The 20,709-nt window shown below is 46.7% G+C and overlaps 2 protein-coding genes across 2 annotated transcripts in view; both read right to left on the reverse strand.

The window, feature by feature from the left end:
• Positions 1 to 20,709, reverse strand: part of RPRD1B (regulation of nuclear pre-mRNA domain containing 1B) — a 382,003-nt gene that overhangs the window by 45,413 nt on the left and 315,881 nt on the right. The window lies entirely within an intron of this gene.
• LOC142209736 (bactericidal permeability-increasing protein-like) overlaps positions 1,774 to 20,709 on the reverse strand; it is a 33,655-nt gene continuing 14,719 nt past the window's right edge. The window contains exons 13-15 of the mRNA XM_075278777.1: positions 4,543 to 4,606; positions 3,496 to 3,572; positions 1,774 to 1,974 (exon numbers count right to left, since the gene is read on the reverse strand). Of these exons, the coding sequence (XP_075134878.1) occupies positions 1,897 to 1,974; positions 3,496 to 3,572; positions 4,543 to 4,606 (219 nt within the window). The 3' untranslated portion in view covers positions 1,774 to 1,896. The remainder of the gene's footprint in view (positions 1,975 to 3,495; positions 3,573 to 4,542; positions 4,607 to 20,709) is intronic.

Here is a 20,709-nt window from a genome sequence, read left to right on the forward strand (position 1 = left end):
AGAAAGGGTTTTGCAGTTATGACAACGACCTCTGAGGTTCATGATAGGTTAACACTTCCTGTTCTGTAGAGATTACTTCTCAGCAAGTATCTCATTATCCAAGGTAAAAATGCCATGAAAGCTTACAACTATATATAGTCAATAGAGAGTGCACAAGTAAAAGTAGGTGATGGTCATCCTCCCCTCCCCCTCCACACACAGTGGTTACACTAAATTAATTTAGAAATACACTTTATTAAACAACAATTACAAACCATAGTAACATAGACATATTAGTATCGCCAGAAAATATTTAATGTGATCACTAAATGACATGAATGAAAATTGTTTATTTAACCAGCAACAATCTGGGGTCTAATATTATTATATGGGGTCTGGATATATGCAACTGTGCCCTTTTATAAAGGTCACGACCCCTAAAAAGTCCACTCCACTTTTGCCACGACCTGCCCCTCGTGAATCACCTTGTGATAGGCTCTCCTGGGTTGCCGCTAGTGCTATCTGCGCACCATCAATATGCTTACAGCATCAGCTCTGAATTATGGAAAACGTTAGAGGCTTGAAAATGCAGCATTAAATCTGCTGCCGGACTTGGGGTTCCATATTTGTTTGTGTAGCGCCCCACAGAGTGGGTCACTACAAATGTTATCTTATGTGATCTACACTGTGTACTGTGAGGGTATAGTGAGATCCAGGCAACCTGTCAGCATCCACAAAGTTCCACAGCCATTATCTCTTTACGAAAAGGGGTGGAGCTACAGACTGGAAGAGGGTCTCTCTCTTTCAGTTCCAGGTCAGAGAGTGCAGGAGAGAGGAGCAGGTGTGTGGAGGTGCAGTGTGTGCTGCAACCCTCATGGTGTGATAGAACAGCACAGGAGGCCGGAGACCTGCAGAGGTGAGATGAGACCTCACAGGCACGGAGCTGCAGTTATAGGACCATCAATTCCTAACTAGTGTGAGAAACACTTAGAACATTGAGAAACTCACTGGACCCAGGCCTAGTGAATGCAGGATTCCTGGAGGCTCAGTAACATACAGAGTTGGGGTGAGTGTCTGCATCCAGCATCCCAAAGAACTCGCGTTACCTGCTGTCCAGAAGGGGGATCTACCCAGTTGTAATTAACCTTTGAGCTCCTGGAACCCAGGACCAGAGGAAACCTATTAGAGAGTTTGAGCAGCAGTGGAAGGCTGAATCATACTAGTGGTAAAAGGGAAGACTGGCATCTCACTATACTGGAGCAAGGTGAATCCTCCTGTAACATCTGTTATCGCCTGCTGACTACAGAAGTAAACTGTAAGTGTTTGGTTAACCCCTGTCTGGACTGTATTCTTTCATCGCTCCTCTGTTACTCCTCCTGGAAATCATCATTTCCTCACCTATATCATCTGGCCCTGGGACCTGCCCTGGTTGGGGAGGGTATAACATCTGGCACTGCATCACCACCTATTCCCAGAGGCCCTATCTACAGTGCCCGGCTTCACCTGAAGCCGAAACCCTAACTGGCGTCACGACAAACTTTTATTTTTCATTATTTTAATTTCATCCATTTTTGCTTAAAACTCCCCTTTTTCAAGGCGTTGCCGCCCCCGGTGTTGGGCCTGCTTGCACCGTGAATACACATAGGCCGAGCCGGGGCGACTCATTTGCACAGTCGTACCATAAGGTGGCTGCTAGCACCTTTATGTGTAACCTATATACAGTCATATGTAGAGATTTATATCAAAACATGCCTTCAATATAGTCACGATCTAGAAAATCAGGAATTCAAAAAATCCTTCACAATTCCATTGTTATATTTACAATTCAATTCGGTAACAGACTTGGATCTGCCTTATATCTAGATCTAAATGATCCTGAGGCATAGGACCTGATATCTACAGTCTGCATACAAGTGATCATATAGATGTCACATCAGGCCAGGTCCTGTTTCCAGCTTTTCCATAGTGCACATTTGCCCCAAAGAGAAGGAAATCCTGCAATAAAGGAAATTATGGTTACACATAGCACCTAGAAAACAAGTTAGTACAAGCTCAATGGCCCATATGGAGTATTGTTGTCTATGATAGCAAAGTAAAATGGTTTGAAACTGTAAGCATGATTTATGTGTAGCCAAAATTGGAAAGATTTCTACTTCTAATTCTACTTTGATTCACAAAAATAGAAATGTTGAGAACTATTACAATACTTTGTAAGATTGATAAAAGGGACCCTCAAAATATTACACATCCACGACCATAGGATAGGTGATAAGTGACTGCTGGGATCTGCCCACCGGGATGAGAATAGGGATCCTGTACCCTTGTGTAAGTGCATGTGTGTTACTGCTCCCTTCAGTTTCCATAGGACTGTGTTTGTATAACACAGTGTTCAAATGTATTTGCTAGTCCTATGAATGGAGTAGTAGCATGTAAGCTCATTCAAAAGGGAGACCCTGTTCTTTGGATTGATGGGGATCCTATTTGTGGGGAAACCCATTTAAAAAGGATGTCAGGGACTGTGCCAAAATGACAATTTATCCACAGGAATCAGCGGTATAACCTTTGGGGCCTCTTCGTATCAAAAGGCGCTTATACATCTGTGTGAATAGAATGGATGTTGTGCATGTCTGCTGCTTTTCCATTCAACTCTATGGAATTGACAGAGATACCCAATGTCCATTTCATTCACAACGAGGTACAAGATTATGGGGATAACGTTACTCGCCATATCCCCATAATCTGGTCTCTCAGCCTCTCCCTTCTACCAAGTCAGTTCTCTCTACGCTGCGCTGACGAGGTCCAACCAGACCGAAACAGCCAGCCGTAGCTGAGAAATTGACTTGGTAAAAATCCCACATTATGCAGTAAAGGCTTCTGGGAAAGTCGGGCATGATGTTCAGGGTGCTTCCTATAGAGGGCAGCATAACAGGGGCACTGTCTCCCTATTTACATCTTGGGAGACAGATTTGCATATTCCTCCCATGAACGAGGTACAAGGCACCCAGTTTTTGTGTTTAGCAGATACCCCAGCAGTCTGACTGCAGTGGGCATGTATTACCTATCCCATGTGCAATCTTGGCACATTCCCTTTAATAATGGTTAATATTTATGCATTCACTTCCATGTAATGTGTTAAGGGGGTATTCCAGTCTTAACCAGTTATCCCCTATGTGTAGCATAGTGGATAACTTGCACATTGGTGGGCATCTGACCACTCGGAGTTATGTTTCTCATTCTGAATGGAAGACCAGCACATGGGTCGCTCCCTTCATTTCAAATGTGAGTGCCTGACACAGCCAAAGTACAATGCTTGACTATCTCTGGCACTCCCATTGAAGTGAATTGAGCGGTCCATGCATTGGCCCAACCACTGCTCTATTCAGATTAAGGGATTGGGTGGTGGTCTCTTCTCCCGTCATTGACATAATGTTCATTCTACTAAACTAAACATATAGTGGACATTATGGCTGTCTGTCTAATCATTGTGTTTATACTTGGATATGAGCAAGGACAAACCTGCTGCGGCTGTAGGACGACATCTGTTAGCTGCAAATTATCCAGAAGTGGGAGTGGGTAACCCTTGTTCAGGATCTCTGTGGGAAAAGAAGACATCATCCATCATCATCCATCTTCATCCATCATTATCTACAGCCATAACTGGACACCTATTAATCTCTCAGCATATAATAGGAGAAAATAAGATAATAAATAAGAATATCTGCTCAAAACAATAAGAAAAAACTTAGTTTAATACCCGAGGATGGAAAGACTGATAACTGAGCCATAATAAACCAGGCACTGCTGTGATCATCGTACGAGAGCCGCAATAGCCTTCCAATGGATTTAGTTATATGTTACGTTAGGTTTACACTAGCATTTCAGTTTACTTTCTTCAGGTCCGCTTGGGGACCCCAAAAATGGAAATTCTATCCACCTAAAAAGCACCTACCCACCAAAACCTGCGGACCCCATAGACTATAATGGGGTCCGCCTCATTTTGACCGAAAAATGCAGAGAGAAAAGTCCCCTGAATAGGGGACAACATGCCTGAACGTTCACAGAACGCAGATGTGAACACGGTCATATTGCCCCTCACGTTGCCCCAACACTCTGTGATGTCACTGACTCTGCTGTACACTGGTTTCATGTCCATAGAGTAGAGCGTGGTCAGTCATGTGACCAAAAATCAGAGTGTCAGCAGGGGAGACAGAGGAACGAGAAGTCTCCCCTCCTCTCGAGACTCTGGGAGACCTGGTTATACATTAGTGATGGGGAATGTACTGGTAAACTTTATTTTTACCTGCAGGATCCTTTAGAAGGGAACAAAATTGCAGGAGTGACCTGCTTAACTTCAAAATGTACAAAGCCGTGTCTGATAAAGAATGAAGGTGGCGCGGTGCTCGCTGGACCGATGCTGTACCTTTAATTTAGTAGGGAGTCCAACCCATGCTAACCTGATATTAACAGCTTAGTCTAAGGAAAATCAATTTAAGACGCAAGGAAATACAGTAGGGAAATGGATAAGGAGTAGCATGCGCAATCTTCAAGAAGTAATCTACTTACGGTTAACCTGAGGCAGTAATACATGTGATAAGTAATAGTTCACCGCTGCATTCAGTATGGCCACCTACAATATAGTAGTTAGATAGTTATAAATCATCAGTCAGTGGGTTTAGTATTATACGTTCATACATCTGATTCACATACTGTATATGGTTAACCTATATAATATAACCTCTGCGAGAGAGAGACTGAGATAGATTCAGTTTTCTAGAGGTGGGACATTTCCACTGAGATATCCCGTGCATATGTTATATATATCCCAAATGGTAATGTTCCTTTAAAGTCTATATATATCAGTGTGGTCCCTAGATTATAGTTTTATTTAATATAAGCAGCCATGTGTGAGAGCAGAATATAATAGCTGCAGATATACTGAGCTCTGTGATATACAGGTTTATATGATTTGTAGTAGGATTTCCCTACTACAATCCTGGCAGGACTCCTAGGGGAGACAGTAAGAGTCCTGATCCCACTCACACAGAATGATTGACAGCTCTCCCTGTATCAGTGTGCATATAGAAGGCTGTCAGCCTGTGTGTGGGGGTGGGGTCAGCAGGACTCTCACTGTCTCTCCTAGGAGTCCTGTTAAGATTTAATGTGATTTTAAATCAGAAATCTAGCACCAGATCACATAAATCTATATATTGGGGTCAAGGCTGAGCTTTTTACCTTCTATCATATGCAGAAAATCACTTGGTAAGTGTTCTCTTTTATAGGTTAACATATATATATATATATATATATATATATATATATATATATATATATATACAGTCCTATGAAAAAGTTTGGGCACCCCTATTAATCTTAATCATTTTTAGTTCTAAATATTTTGGTGTTTGCAACAGCCATTTCAGTTTGATATATCTAATAACTAGAGATGAGCGAACAGTGTTCTATCGAACACATGTTCGATCGGATATCAGGGTGTTCGCCATGTTCGAATCGAATCGAACACCACGTGGTAAAGTGCGCCAAAATTCGATTCCCCTCCCACCTTCCCTGGCGCCTTTTTTGCACCAATAACAGCGCAGGGGAGGTGGGACAGGAACTACGACACTGGGGGCATTGAAAAAAATTGGAAAAAGTCATTGGCTGCCGAAATCAGGTGACCTCCATTTTAGACGAATAGTGGATTTCAAATCCGGGTCATATGAGAATGTGAACTTTGTGACTATGAGACAGGGATAGCTGTACAGGCAGGGATAGCTAGGGATAACCTTTATTTAGGGGGGAATGTTATTAAAAATAACTTTTTGGGGCTCTATCGGGTGTGTAATTGTGATTTTTGTGAGATAAACTTTTTCCCATAGGGATGCATTGGCCAGCGCTGATTGGCCGAATTCCGTACTCTGGCCAATCAGTGCTGGCCAATGCATTCTATTAGCTTGATGAAGCAGAGTGTGCACAAGGGTTCAAGCGCACCCTCGGCTCTGATGTAGCAGAGCCGAGGCTGCACAAGGGTTCAAGCGCACCCTCGGCTCTGATGTAGGAGAGCCGAGGGTGCACTTGAACCCTTGTGCACCCTCAGCTCTGCTACATCAGAGCCGAGGGTGCGCTTGAACCCTTGTGCACACTCTGCTTCATCAAGCTAATAGAATGCATTGGCCAGCGCTGATTGGCCAATGTATTCTATTAGCCTGATGAAGTAGAGCTGAATGTGTGTGCTAAGCACACACATTCAGCTCTACTTCATCGGGCTAATAGAATGCATTGGCCAGCGCTGATTGGCCAGAGTACGGAACTCGACCAATCAGCGCTGGCTCTGCTGGAGGAGGCGGAGTCTAAGATCGCTCCACACCAGTCTCCATTCAGGTCCGACCTTAGACTCCGCCTCCTCCGGCAGAGCCAGCGCTGATTGGCCGAAGGCTGGCCAATGCATTCCTATGCGAATGCAGAGACTTAGCAGTGCTGAGTCAGTTTTGCTCAACTACACATCTGATGCACACTCGGCACTGCTACATCAGATGTAGCAATCTGATGTAGCAGAGCCGAGGGTGCACTAGAACCCCTGTGCAAACTCAGTTCACGCTAATAGAATGCATTGGCCAGCGCTGATTGGCCAATGCATTCTATTAGCCCGATGAAGTAGAGCTGAATGTGTGTGCTAAGCACACACATTCAGCACTGCTTCATCACGCCAATACAATGCATTAGCCAGTGCTGATTGGCCAGAGTACGGAATTCGGCCAATCAGCGCTGGCTCTGCTGGAGGAGGCGGAGTCTAAGGTCGGACCTGAATGGAGACTGGTGTGGAGCGATCTTAGACTCCGCCTCCTCCAGCAGAGCCAGCGCTGATTGGTCGAGTTCCGTACTCTGGCCAATCAGCGCTGGCCAATGCATTCTATTAGCCCGATGAAGTAGAGCTGAATGTGTGTGCTTAGCACACACATTCAGCTCTACTTCATCAGGCTAATAGAATACATTGGCCAATCAGCGCTGGCCAATGCATTCTATTAGCTTGATGAAGCAGAGTGTGCACAAGGGTTCAAGCGCACCCTCGGCTCTGATGTAGCAGAGCCGAGGCTGCACAAGGGTTCAAGTGCACCCTCGGCTCTCCTACATCAGAGCCGAGGGTGCGCTTGAACCCTTGTGCAGCCTCGGCTCTGCTACATCAGAGCCGAGGGTGCGCTTGAACCCTTGTGCACACTCTGCTTCATCAAGCTAATAGAATGCATTGGCCAGCACTGATTGGCCAGAGTACGGAATTCGGCCAATCAGCGCTGGCCAATGCATTCTATTAGCCCGATGAAGTAGAGCTGAATGTGTGTGCTTAGCACACACATTCAGCTCTACTTCATCAGGCTAATAGAATACATTGGCCAATCAGCGCTGGCCAATGCATTCTATTAGCTTGATGAAGCAGAGTGTGCACAAGGGTTCAAGCGCACCCTCGGCTCTGATGTAGCAGAGCCGAGGCTGCACAAGGGTTCAAGTGCACCCTCGGCTCTCCTACATCAGAGCCGAGGGTGCGCTTGAACCCTTGTGCAGCCTCGGCTCTGCTACATCAGAGCCGAGGGTGCGCTTGAACCCTTGTGCACACTCTGCTTCATCAAGCTAATAGAATGCATTGGCCAGCACTGATTGGCCAGAGTACGGAATTCGGCCAATCAGCGCTGGCCAATGCATTCTATTAGCCCGATGAAGTAGAGCTGAATGTGTGTGCTAAGCACACACATTCAGCACTGCTTCATCACGCCAATACAATGCATTAGCCAGTGCTGATTGGCCAGAGTACGGAATTCGGCCAATCAGCGCTGGCTCTGCTGGAGGAGGCGGAGTCTAAGATCGCTCCACACCAGTCTCCATTCAGGTCCGACCTTAGACTCCGCCTCCTCCAGCAGAGCCAGCGCTGATTGGCCGAATTCCGTACTCTGGCCAATCAGCACTGGCTAATGCATTGTATTGGCTTGATGAAGCAGTGCTGAATGTGTGTGCTTAGCACACACATTCAGCTCTACTTCATCGGGCTAATAGAATGCATTGGCCAGCGCTGATTGGCCGAATTCCGTACTCTGGCCAATCAGCACTGGCTAATGCATTGTATTGGCTTGATGAAGCAGTGCTGAATGTGTGTGCTTAGCACACACATTCAGCTCTACTTCATCGGGCTAATAGAATGCATTGGCCAATCAGCGCTGGCCAATGCATTCTATTAGCGTGAACTGAGTTTGCACAGGGGTTCTAGTGCACCCTCGGCTCTGCTACATCAGATTGCTACATCTGATGTAGCAGTGCCGAGTGTGCATCAGATGTGTAGTTGAGCAAAACTGACTCAGCACTGCTAAGTCTGCATTCGCATAGGAATGCATTGGCCAGCCTTCGGCCAATCAGCGCTGGCTCTGCCGGAGGAGGTCGGACCTGAATGGAGACTGGTGTGGAGCGATCTTAGACTCCGCCTCCTCCAGCAGAGCCAGCGCTGATTGGTCGAGTTCCGTACTCTGGCCAATCAGCACTGGCCAATGCATTTCTATGGGGAAAAGTTAGCTTGCGAAAATCGCAAACTGACAGGGATTTCCATGAAATAAAGTGACTTTTATGCCCCCAGACATGCTTCCCCTGCTGTCCCAGTGTCATTCCAGGGTGTTGGTATCATTTCCTGGGGTGTCATAGTGGACTTGGTGACCCTCCAGACACGAATTTGGGTTTCCCCCTTAACGAGTTTATGTTCCCCATAGACTATAATGGGGTTCGAAACCCATTCGAACACTCGAACAGTGAGCGGCTGTTCGAATCGAATTTCGAACCTCGAACATTTTAGTGTTCGCTCATCTCTACTAATAACTGATGGACACAGTAATATTTCTGGATTGAAATGAGGTTTATTGTACTAACAGAAAATGTGCCATATGCATTAAACCAAAATTTGACCGGTGCAAAAGTATGGGCACTAGAGATGAGCGAACACTAAAATGTTCGAGGTTCGAAATTCGATTCGAACAGCCGCTCAATGTTCGTGTGTTCGAACGGGTTTCGAACCCCATTATAGTCTATGGGGAACAGATACTCGTTAAGGTGGAAACCCAAATCCGTGTCTGGAGGGTCACCAAGTCCACTATGACACCCCAGGAAATGATGCCAACACCTCTGGAATGACACTGGGACAGCAGGGGAAGCATGCCTGGGGGCATCTAACACACCAAAGACCCTCTATTACCCCAACATCACTGCCTAACAACTACACACTTTCCACATTCAAAAAAACCTCTATCAAAGTGGGAAAATACCTGGAAACCTTCTTTACTCCCCAAATGGATGGACACAAACCCCAATTTAAGCTCAACAAACAGTAACAACCACCCCTTTAAATCACGTTCCCCATGACAACCACAAATGGAATAGGCAATGGGAATTCCAAAAGCCCTCACCCTTAACTGTCATTTTGAGTGTGTGTGTGTGTGTGTGTGTGTGTGTGTGTGTGTGTGATGTGGTAAGACCTTCCAAAATTCACTTTTCTAGCCCTTAACATGAGCCCTTCCAAACAAAGTTACATGACCTTAAGCTGAGCTACCAGCAGAGATTGAGGCCCTTGGCATGAGTAGAGCCTTGCACCAGCAGTGTTTTTGGCACTTAGGGTGAGTTGAGCCTTGTACCAGCGTGTGTCCCTTAACATCAGGCGGGCCCTAAGTTCTGCGCTTTGCACAAAAGTTCCACATTAACTAGGCTGAATGGTACAAAGATTAGTAGGCCCGAGAACCAGGAACAGGTCTTGCAATGGCTGTCGGATAACGCTTAAAGCACATTGTCCACCAGCCAGTCAGCCTCTACCTCCTCTTACCCAACAGTCTTGTCCTCCTTCCACCCAAAATTCCCAATCTTCCCAGAACAATAACCCCAACTGTCCCTGCTCCCCAGAGCTGTTCTCCCTTCCTTTGACTGTACCGCAACCTGCCCCTCCATTTCGCGATTCCACGGACCTAACAGACGAGTATCTGTGTCCAGATGCTCAAACACTAGAGTCTCCTCCATTCCATCTCCGGTCGATTTGGTGGCGGATGACCAGCAACCCACCCTCATCGACGACGATGAGACGCAGTTGCTGTCAGGGCAGCCAGTTGACATGCGCATTGTGCAGGAGGAGGAGGCGAGACAGGAGTTGGAAGAGGAGGTGGTGGACGACGAGGACACCGACCCCACCTGGACAAGGCAGATGTCAAGCTGGGAAAGTAGTGTGGATGTTGAGGCAGGTGCAGCACCAAAAAGGGTAGCTAGAGGCAGAGACATGTCCAGAGGCAGAGGTCAGCTGCTTTGCCGAAGCCAGGCCAGACCCGGAATGTCCGAAGATGTTCCCTTTTGTACCCAGCCCAGAAAAACTCCCCCATCGAGGGCACGTTTCTTGAAGGTGTAGAGTTTTTTCAAGGAATGCGCCGAGGACAGATATAGTGTCGTCTACACAATTTGCCTCTCGAAATCGAGTAGGGGCCCTGAGAAGAGCAACCTGTCCACCACTTCAATGCACCGTCATTTGGAATCCAAGCAATGGAATCAGTGGCAGGCAGCAACGGCAGGACAAACGTCGCCCGCCGTTCATGCCACTGCCTCTGCTCACAGTGCTGGCGATGCACTCCAGAGGACGAGCCAGGACATCACTTCATCTGCCTCCGCCACTTTGTTGACTTCTCCCTCATCCTCCCCTGTTTCTGTCTTATCTCCTTCTCCTGCACCATCAAAGGCACCATCAGGCGCTTCTTTACAACAACCCACCATCTCTCAGACATTGGAGCGCCGGCAGAAATACACCGCTAACCACCCACCCACGCAAGCCTAGAACGCCAACATCGCTAAACTGCTGGCCCAGGAGAGGTTGGCGTTCCGGCTTGTTGAAACTCCCGCCTTCCCGGACCTGATGGCAACTGTGGCACCTCACTATGCCGTCCCTAGCCGTCTCAACTTCTCCCGGTGTGGCGTCCCCGCCTTGCACCAGCACGTGTCACTCAACATCAGGTGGGCCCTTAGTTCCGCGCTTTGCTGCAAGGTCCACTTGACCACCGACACTTGGACAAGCGCCTGTGGTCAGGGATGCTGCAGTGCTTATCTTTAATGACAGGCAGGGTGAATGTGGTGGAGTCTGTTCCCCGGGTGCAAACTGGGGTGGCCTATCTCCTCTCCCAGGCCAAAATTCATGGCAGGAGTAGACTGAAACCCTACGACGCTGCAACCTCCACCACAGCTACTAGCGGCAAACGCTAAAACACTGGTGTGGGGAGACGTCAGCAGGCGGTGCTGAAGCTCATCAGCTTGGGGGACAGACAGCACAGTGCCTCCGAGGTCAGGGATGCCATCCTGGCTGAGATGGCATTTTTTTTTCCCTGCTACACCTGGGGCCTGGCATTTTTACGCCTGTGATAATGGCTGGAACCTGGTAGCGGCTCTGGAGCTTGCCAGCCTCCAACACGTTCCATGTTTGGCCCACGTCTAACCTAGTGGTGCAAAGTTTTTTAAAAACATACCCAAATGTACCGAAGCTACTGTTGAAAATGCGGCGCTTGTGCGCCCACTTTTGCAAGTGCACAGGAGTCGCTGCTAGCCTAAAAACACTCTAGCAAGGCCTACATCTGTCCAAACACAGGCTGTTGTCCGTCATTCACACACGCTGAAACCCTACAATACCATATCTTGAGCAGGGTGTGTGAGCTGCACAGACCTTTGATGGAGTTCCATCTACAAAACCCAAGGGTTCCTCAAAGTCAGCAACCAAAGTTTCTGCACCATGAGTTTCCAGGGGTGGCAGAGTTATGGCTAGGGGAAGAGGCATGGATAGGGATGATGTCTAGGGGCAAAAGCAGTGTGGATGTGGAGGCAAGCTAAGCAGGAAAAACTGGGGGTACAAGCTAAGGCATGGACTGGGGTGATGTCTAGGGGCAAAAGCAGTGTGGATGTGGAGGCAAGCTAAGCAGGAAAAACTGGGGATACAAGCTAAGGCATGGACTGGGGTGATGTCTAGGGGCAAAAGCAGTGTGGATGTGGAGGCAAGCTAAGCAGGAAAAACTGGGGGTACAAGCTAAGGCATGGACTGGGGTGATGTCTAGGGGCAAAAGCAGTGTGGATGTGGAGGCAAGCAAAGCAGGGAAAATGGTGGCTAGAGGCAAAGGGATGTCCATAGGCAGCAAGGGCAAAGATGCAAAACTCTCCCGTTTCAAGAATTTTCCTGACTTGTTTCCCCACAAAACATTCCTGGGAGGAGGGCTGAAACACCACCCTCCTCCTCCTCCGCTGTTAGATTTACCCCAGCTACGAGCTGAAAACGCTGCAACACTGGTGTGGGGAGACGTCAGCAGGCTGGGCTGAAGCTCATCAGCTTGGGAGACGGACAGCACACTGCCTCTGAGGTCAGGGATGCCATCCTGGATGAGATGGCAATTTGTTTATCCCCGCTGCCCCTGGGGCCAGGTTTTTTAGCTTGTTGGAGGGCTCTGGAGCTTGCCAGCCTCCAACACGTTCCATGCCTGGCCCACATGTTCAATGTAGTGGTGCAATGATTTTTAAAAACATACCCCAAATTAGCTGAGCTAAGGGTGAAAGTGCGGCACTTGGACACCCACTTTCCCAAGTCTACAGTACCTGGAGCTAGCCGCAATATACTCCAGCAAGGCCTACATCTGCCTGAAGCACCTACTGTTGTGCGAGGTCACCACACGCTCTAACCCTAGATACCGTATGTTCAGCAGGGTGTGTGAGCAGCAGAGACCTTTGATGGAGTACCAGCTACAAAACCCAAGGGTTCCTCAGAGTCAGCTCCCTCACTTTCTGCACCATGAGTTTCCATGGGTGGCAGACTTATGGCTAGAGGCACAGGCATGGATAGGGGTGATGTGTAGGGGCAAAAGCAGTGTGGATGTGGAGGCAAGCTAAGCAGCAAAAACTGGGGGTACAAGCAGCCGGTGACATCATCACTGACAAGCACAGCTGTCTGTCAGCTGACAGGCTGACTTTCACCAAAATGAACAGACAATGGATAGACTCATCATATACATGTCAGTTACATGACAAATTTAGTGCAATTTGCAAGTCCAAGATGGTTTGGAGATCTGCGGAGAGGAATCTCACCACCTCTTGCGGGTGCCATCATTTGGAAGGCAAGCTCTGGGCTCAGTGGGTGAGAGCAAGCGCAGGATAATCGTCGTTTGGCCTGGCGGCCACTGCCTCTTCCACTGTTGACAGGGCTGGCGCTGCAGTCCAGACCAGGAGCCAGGACACCTCCACATCTGCCTCTGACACTTTGGGGAGTTCACCCTTATCCTCACCTTTTCCTGCCATTTCTCCTTTTGCCCGCGCCATCATGCGCCTCTTCCCAGCAACTCCCCATCTCCCAAGCCTTTCATTTCATGCTAAAGTACAGCGCAACCCACCCACATGCCCAAGGCTTCAACGGCCTCATCTCAAGAAATCTGGCCCAGGAGATGTTGGAATCCCGGCTGGGGGACACTCTGCCCTTTTTGGGCAGAGTGTCTACTGCGCCACCGCACTGTGCCGTCCACACCAGCACTTTCCCCCAAACATGAGGCGGTCCCTAAATTCAGCGCTTAGCCCTAAAGTTCCATGTGACCAGTTACGAATGGACAAGTGCATGCGGACAGGGACGCTACCTTTCAATTTGGGCACAGTGGTTGAATGTAGTTGAGGCGTGGACCGGGTCGCAAAATGTGGTGGCCTGACTTGTCTCCCCACACAACATTCCTGGGAGGAGGGCTGAAACACCACCCTCCTCCGCTGTTAAATTGACCCCAGCTACGAGCTGGAAACGCTGCAACACTGGTGTGGGGAGACGTCAGCGGGCCGTGCTGAAGCTCATCAGCTTGGGGGCCAGACAGCACACTGCCTACAAAGTGAGTCATGCCATCCTCGATGAGACGGCAATGTGGTTTTTGCCACTGCACCTGGGCCCAGGCATGTTGTCATGTGTGATAATGGCCGTAACCTGGGATTGGCTCTGTAGCTTGGCAGCCTGCAACATATTCCATGCCTGGGCCACGTTTTTAACTCATTGCTGCTAATCTTTTGAAAAAGGTACCCCAATGTTCCTGAGCTACTGGTGAAAGTGTGGCGCTTGTGCGGATAGTTTTTAAAGTGTATAGTTGCCGCTGCTAGCCTCTATGCACTCCTACAACGCCTGTACCTGCTGGAACAACGGCTGTTGTGCGACGTCTCCACACTGCTGGCACTAAACATATCATGTGTTGAGCAGAGTGTGTGAGCAGCACAGACCTTTGATGTAGTTCCAACTCCAAAACCCTCGGGTTCGTCAAAGTCAACTCCCTCAGTTGCTCAACCATGAGTGGCCATGGGTGGCAGACTTATGTGAAATCCCATCCCATCCATTGCACTGGACACGAAACATTAGCATGCGCTCAGCACAACTTCGGATATGGCAGATGCGTTAAGCAGGGTGCAGGGTACAACACAGACCAGGCCCGAGCACCAGGAACAGGTGTTAGAAATACTGCAGCATCTGCCATTTCCTTCCAATTTTGGGGTTTTGGACCCGCCACCGACTTGTCTGGACCTAAGTGGGGATCATGAGACACAGTTGCCATCAAGGCAAGCTGTGGTCATGTGCGGTTTGCAGTAAGGGGGCAGTGCGCAATTGGAAGAGGAGTTGGTGGATGACGAGGCCACCGACCCCACATGGACAGGGGTGATGTCTAGGGGCTAAAGCAGTGTAGATGTAGAGGGAAGCTAAATCAACAAAAAACCTGGGTAGAAGCAAAGGCATAAACTGGGGTGATGTTTAGGGGTGAAAGCAGAGTAGATGTGGAGGGAAGCTAAGCAGCAAAAACAGTGGGTAGAAGCAAAGGCATGCAAAACTCTACCCTGTTGGAAGACTTATTCCTAGGTCTGGAACACGTTAATGGCCCCCCTGGACAAATTACTGCCACTCAGGGGCCTAGTGTCACCAGGAGGGACAAGTATAGGCGCATGTTGTGGGAATACCTGGCCGACACCAGCTCTGTCCTCTCCGATCCCTCTGTGCTCTACAGCCTAAACTTATTTTCTCATCTTTTTTTCTGAACTGCACATCTCTTGCCTGCTTCCTTTGGGATCTTAGAAATGGTGGTCCACTTCCACAGATGGTAACTTCAATAGACAGTGTAACGGGAGTAGCTGAGGGATCGCTGTCTTAACCACTTTTTGGCACAAAATTAACTTCCAAAGCCAAATATGGTGCAAGTATATGATGCAAGGACACCTACACACCTATCTCTGACACATTGGGGAGTTCACCCTCATGCGCCCTTTTGGCCTGCACCATCATGCGCCTCTTCCCAGCCACTCCACATTTCCCAAGCTTTTCATTGCAGGCAGAAGTACAATACAACCCACCCCCATGCCCAAGCCTGTAACAGCCTCATCGATAAACTGCTGGCCCTGGAGATGTTGGTGTTTGTTTATGCTTCTGGAGACCCAGGCCTTCCGTCAGCAGACGGCAGCTGGGGCACCTCCCTATGCTGGGCCTAGCCGTTACTACTTCTCTCGGTGTGCTGTCTCTGCCTTGCGCCTGCATGTGTCCCAAAACATCAGTCGGGCCCAGAGCTCTGCGCTTTCCTGCAAGGTCCACTTGACCACCGACACATGGACAAGCGCCTGTGGTCAGGGATGCTGCAGTGCTTATCTTTAATGACAGGCAGGGTGAATGTGGTGGAGTCTGTTCCCCGGGTGCAAACTGGGGTGGCCTATCTCCTCTCCCAGGCCAAAATTCATGGCAGGAGTAGACTGAAACCCTACGAAGCTGCAACCTCCACCCCAGCTACTAGCGGAAAACACTGTAACACTGGCATGGGGAGATGTCAGTAGGCCGTGCTGAAACTGATCAGCTTGGGGGACAGACAGCACAGTGCCTCCGAGGTCAGGGATGCCATCCTGGCTGAGATGGCATTTTTTTTTCCCTGCTACACCTGGGGCCTGGCATTTTTGCGCCTGTGATAATGGCTGGAACCTGGTAGCAGATCTGGAGCTTGCCAGACTCAAACACGGTCCACGCATGGCCCACGTTTTCCAACTTGTTGGTGCCATGTTTCTTTGAAACCTACACCATTGTGCCTGATATACAGGTCAAAGTGGGGCCATTTTCGTAAGTGAGAACTAGCCTCTGCTAGGCAGAAAACATTCAGAGCACACTCCTCTCATCTTCGCACCGTTGGCTGGCGGAGGAAGACGAGGGGGTTGGAGTGGCATCTGATGTCCCTATCCCACACGAGGCTAGAGGGTGCACTTCAGTGCATCCCATTGCTTCACCACAAATGGTGTGAAGGGGAGTGGAAAATGGAGGAAATGGAGAGTGACCCTTACAGTTGGGGCCAGCAAAGGCATGCCAAGTAACACACTGGCACACATGGCTGACTTCATCTTGGGTTGCTTTTCAACACATATTTCACATCATGAAGAACAAATAATACTGGATTTTTTCAAGCCTCGAACCCCGGTCTAGGTCTAATGTCTGTTCCTTTCTTATATTAGGGGAGAGGGAAAAAAAATTACTTCAGTGATACGTTTAGCGTACATAGACTGACTATTAATGTGTATCCCACTTAGTGTTGTTAGGGTTACACACCGTCACAACCTGGCTAAAGCTTCTATAGCTGTTAATAAAGTCAACATAACTTTACGGTATCCAAAAAGACAGCTGGTACCGACAGAGAGCAAGACAAATGTCACCCAAAGCTGTGAGCTCTGAACACCCACAGTGACTTTGGCGTCATCATCATTATAAGGGAGCGGGTGGTAATAAATAACTTGGCAGTGCCTAAAACCCAAAAAGCTTATACAACTATATTTACATTAAGATACACAAATGAAACTTTTCAGTAGCATGTCATGAGACAAGCTGATAAGCTCTTCCTTTGTGCAGTGCTATTTGAAAGTTAAACGCTGCCTTTATTTTAATTCTGGAGAAGGTGCAGACATTAGATTTAGAGCATGTTGTCTTCATTGTCCAAATCCTCTATATAGGTAACGTGTTTTTCGGGCCGAGCTGTCTGGGAACGAGCTGGTGCAGCACTGACAACCTGGGTGAATATGGCAAGAGCCTGAGATGTAGGGTGAATGAATCCCCAAATTATTTGTGGAATTCCCAGTGAGACAATGGCACTGTATACCAGTATTAAAAATTGTGGGTGCACATAACCCCCATATATTCTTTGAATTCCCAGTGAGACAAAGGAACTGTATAGCAGTATTAAAAATTGTGGGTGCACGTAACCCCCATATATTCTTTGAATTCCCAGTCAGACAATGGCACTGTATACCAGTATTAAAAATTGTGGGTGCACGTAACCCCCATATATTCTTTGAATTCCCAGTCAGACAATGGCACTGTATACCAGTAGTAAAAATTGTGGGTGCACATAACCCCAATATATTCTTTGAATTCCCAGTCAGACAATGGCACTGTATACCAGTATTAAAAATTGTGGGTGCACATAACCCCCATATATTCTTTGAATTCCCAGTGAGACAATGGAACTGTATAGCAGTATTAAAAATTGTGGGTGCACGTAACCCCCATATATTCTTTGAATTCCCAGTCAGACAATGGCACTGTATACCAGTATTAAAAATTGTGGGTGCACATAACCCCCATATATTCTTTGAATTCCCAGTCAGACAATGGCACTATATACCAGTAGTAAAAATTGTGGGTGCACATAACCCCAATATATTCTTTGAATTCCCAGTCAGACAATGGCACTGTATACCAGTATTAAAAATTGTGGGTGCACATAACCCCCATATATTCTTTGAATTCCCAGTCAGACAATGGCACTGTATACCAGTATTAAAAATTGTGGGTGCACATAACCCCCATATATTCTTTGAATTCCCAGTCAGACAATGGCACTGTATACCAGTATTAAAAATTGTGGGTGCACATAACCCCCATATATTCTTTGAATTCCCAGTCAGACAATGGCACTATATACCAGTAGTAAAAATTGTGGGTGCACATAACCCCCATATATTCTTTGAATTCCCAGTCAGACAATGGCACTGTATACCAGTATTAAAAATTGTGGGTGCACATAACCCCCATATATTCTTTGAATTCCCAGTCAGACAATGGCACTGTATACCAGTAGTAAAAATTGTGGGTGCACATAACCCCAATATATTCTTTGAATTCCCAGTCAGACAATGGCACTGTATACCAGTATTAAAAATTGTGGGTGCACATAACCCCCATATATTCTTTGAATTCCCAGTCAGACAATGGCACTGTATACCAGTATTAAAAATTGTGGGTGCACATAACCCCCATATATTCTTTGAATTCCCAGTCAGACAATGGCACTGTATACCAGTAGTAAAAATTGTGGGTGCACATAACCCCAATATATTCTTTGAATTCCCAGTCAGACAATGGCACTGTATACCAGTATTAAAAATTGTGGGTGCACATAACCCCCATATATTCTTTGAATTCCCAGTCAGACAATGGCACTGTATACCAGTATTAAAAATTGTGGGTGCACATAACCCCCATATATTCTTTGAATTCCCAGTCAGACAATGGCACTGTATACCAGTATTAAAAATTGTGGGTGCACATAACCCCCATATATTCTTTGAATTCCCAGTCAGACAATGGCACTATATACCAGTAGTAAAAATTGTGGGTGCACATAACCCCAATATATTCTTTGAATTCCCAGTGAGACAATGGCACTGTATAGCAGTAGCAAAAATTGTGGGTGCACGTCACCCCAATATATTCTTTGAATTCCCAGTCAGACAATGGCACTGTATACCAGTAGTAAAAATTGTGGGTGCACATAACCCCCATATATTCTTTGAATTCCCAGTCAGACAATGGCACTGTATACCAGTATTAAAAATTGTGGGTGCACATAACCCCCATATATTCTTTGAATTCCCAGTCAGACAATGGCACTGTATACCAGTAGTAAAAATTGTGGGTGCACATAACCCCAATATATTCTTTGAATTCCCAGTCAGACAATGGCACTGTATACCAGTATTAAAAATTGTGGGTGCACATAACCCCCATATATTCTTTGAATTCCCAGTGAGACAATGGCACTGTATAGCAGTAGCAAAAATTGTGGGTGCACGTCACCCCAATATATTCTTTGAATTCCCAGTCAGACAATGGCACTGTATACCAGTAGTAAAAATTGTGGGTGCACATAACCCCCATATATTCTTTGAATTCCCAGTCAGACAATGGCACTGTATACCAGTATTAAAAATTGTGGGTGCACATAACCCCCATATATTCTTTGAATTCCCAGTCAGACAATGGCACTGTATACCAGTAGTAAAAATTGTGGGTGCACATAACCCCAATATATTCTTTGAATTCCCAGTCAGACAATGGCACTGTATACCAGTATTAAAAATTGTGGGTGCACATAACCCCCATATATTCTTTGAATTCCCAGTCAGACAATGGCACTGTATACCAGTATTAAAAATTGTGGGTGCACATAACCCCCATATATTCTTTGAATTCCCAGTCAGACAATGGCACTGTATACCAGTAGTAAAAATTGTGGGTGCACATAACCCCAATATATTCTTTGAATTCCCAGTCAGACAATGGCACTGTATACCAGTATTAAAAATTGTGGGTGCACATAACCCCCATATATTCTTTGAATTCCCAGTCAGACAATGGCACTGTATACCAGTATTAAAAATTGTGGGTGCACATAACCCCCATATATTCTTTGAATTCCCAGTCAGACAATGGCACTGTATACCAGTATTAAAAATTGTGGGTGCACATAACCCCCATATATTCTTTGAATTCCCAGTCAGACAATGGCACTATATACCAGTAGTAAAAATTGTGGGTGCACATAACCCCAATATATTCTTTGAATTCCCAGTGAGACAATGGCACTGTATACCAGTATTAAAAATTGTGGGTGCACATAACCCCCATATATTCTTTGAATTCCCAGTCAGACAATGGCACTGTATACCAGTATTAAAAATTGTGGGTGCACATAACCCCCATATATTCTTTGAATTCCCAGTCAGACAATGGCACTGTATACCAGTAGTAAAAATTGTGGGTGCACATAACCCCCATATATTCTTTGAATTCCCAGTCAGACAATGGCACTGTATACCAGTAGTAAAAATTGTGGGTGCACATAACCCCAATATATTCTTTGAATTCCCAGTCAGACAATGGCACTGTATACCAGTATTAAAAATTGTGGGTGCACATAACCCCCATATATTCTTTGAATTCCCAGTCAGACAATGGCACTGTATACCAGTATTAAAAATTGTGGGTGCACATAACCCCAATATATTCTTTGAATTCCCAGTGAGACAAAGGAACTGTATAGCAGTATTAAAAATTGTGGGTGCACGTAACCCCCATATATTCTTTGAATTCCCAGTCAGACAATGGCACTGTATACCAGTATTAAAAATTGTTGGTGCACATAACCCCCATATATTCTTTGAATTCCCAGTCAGACAATGGCACTATATACCAGTAGTAAAAATTGTGGGTGCACATAACCCCAATATATTCTTTGAATTCCCAGTGAGACAATGGCACTGTATACCAGTATTAAAAATTGTGGGTGCACATAACCCCAATATATTCTTTGAATTCCCAGTGAGACAATGGCACTGTATAGCAGTATTAAAAATTGTGGGTGCACATAACCCCATATATTCTTTGAATTC

Source organism: Leptodactylus fuscus, chromosome 6, assembly GCF_031893055.1.
Source record: "Leptodactylus fuscus isolate aLepFus1 chromosome 6, aLepFus1.hap2, whole genome shotgun sequence".
Taxonomy (NCBI): Eukaryota; Metazoa; Chordata; class Amphibia; order Anura; family Leptodactylidae; genus Leptodactylus; species Leptodactylus fuscus.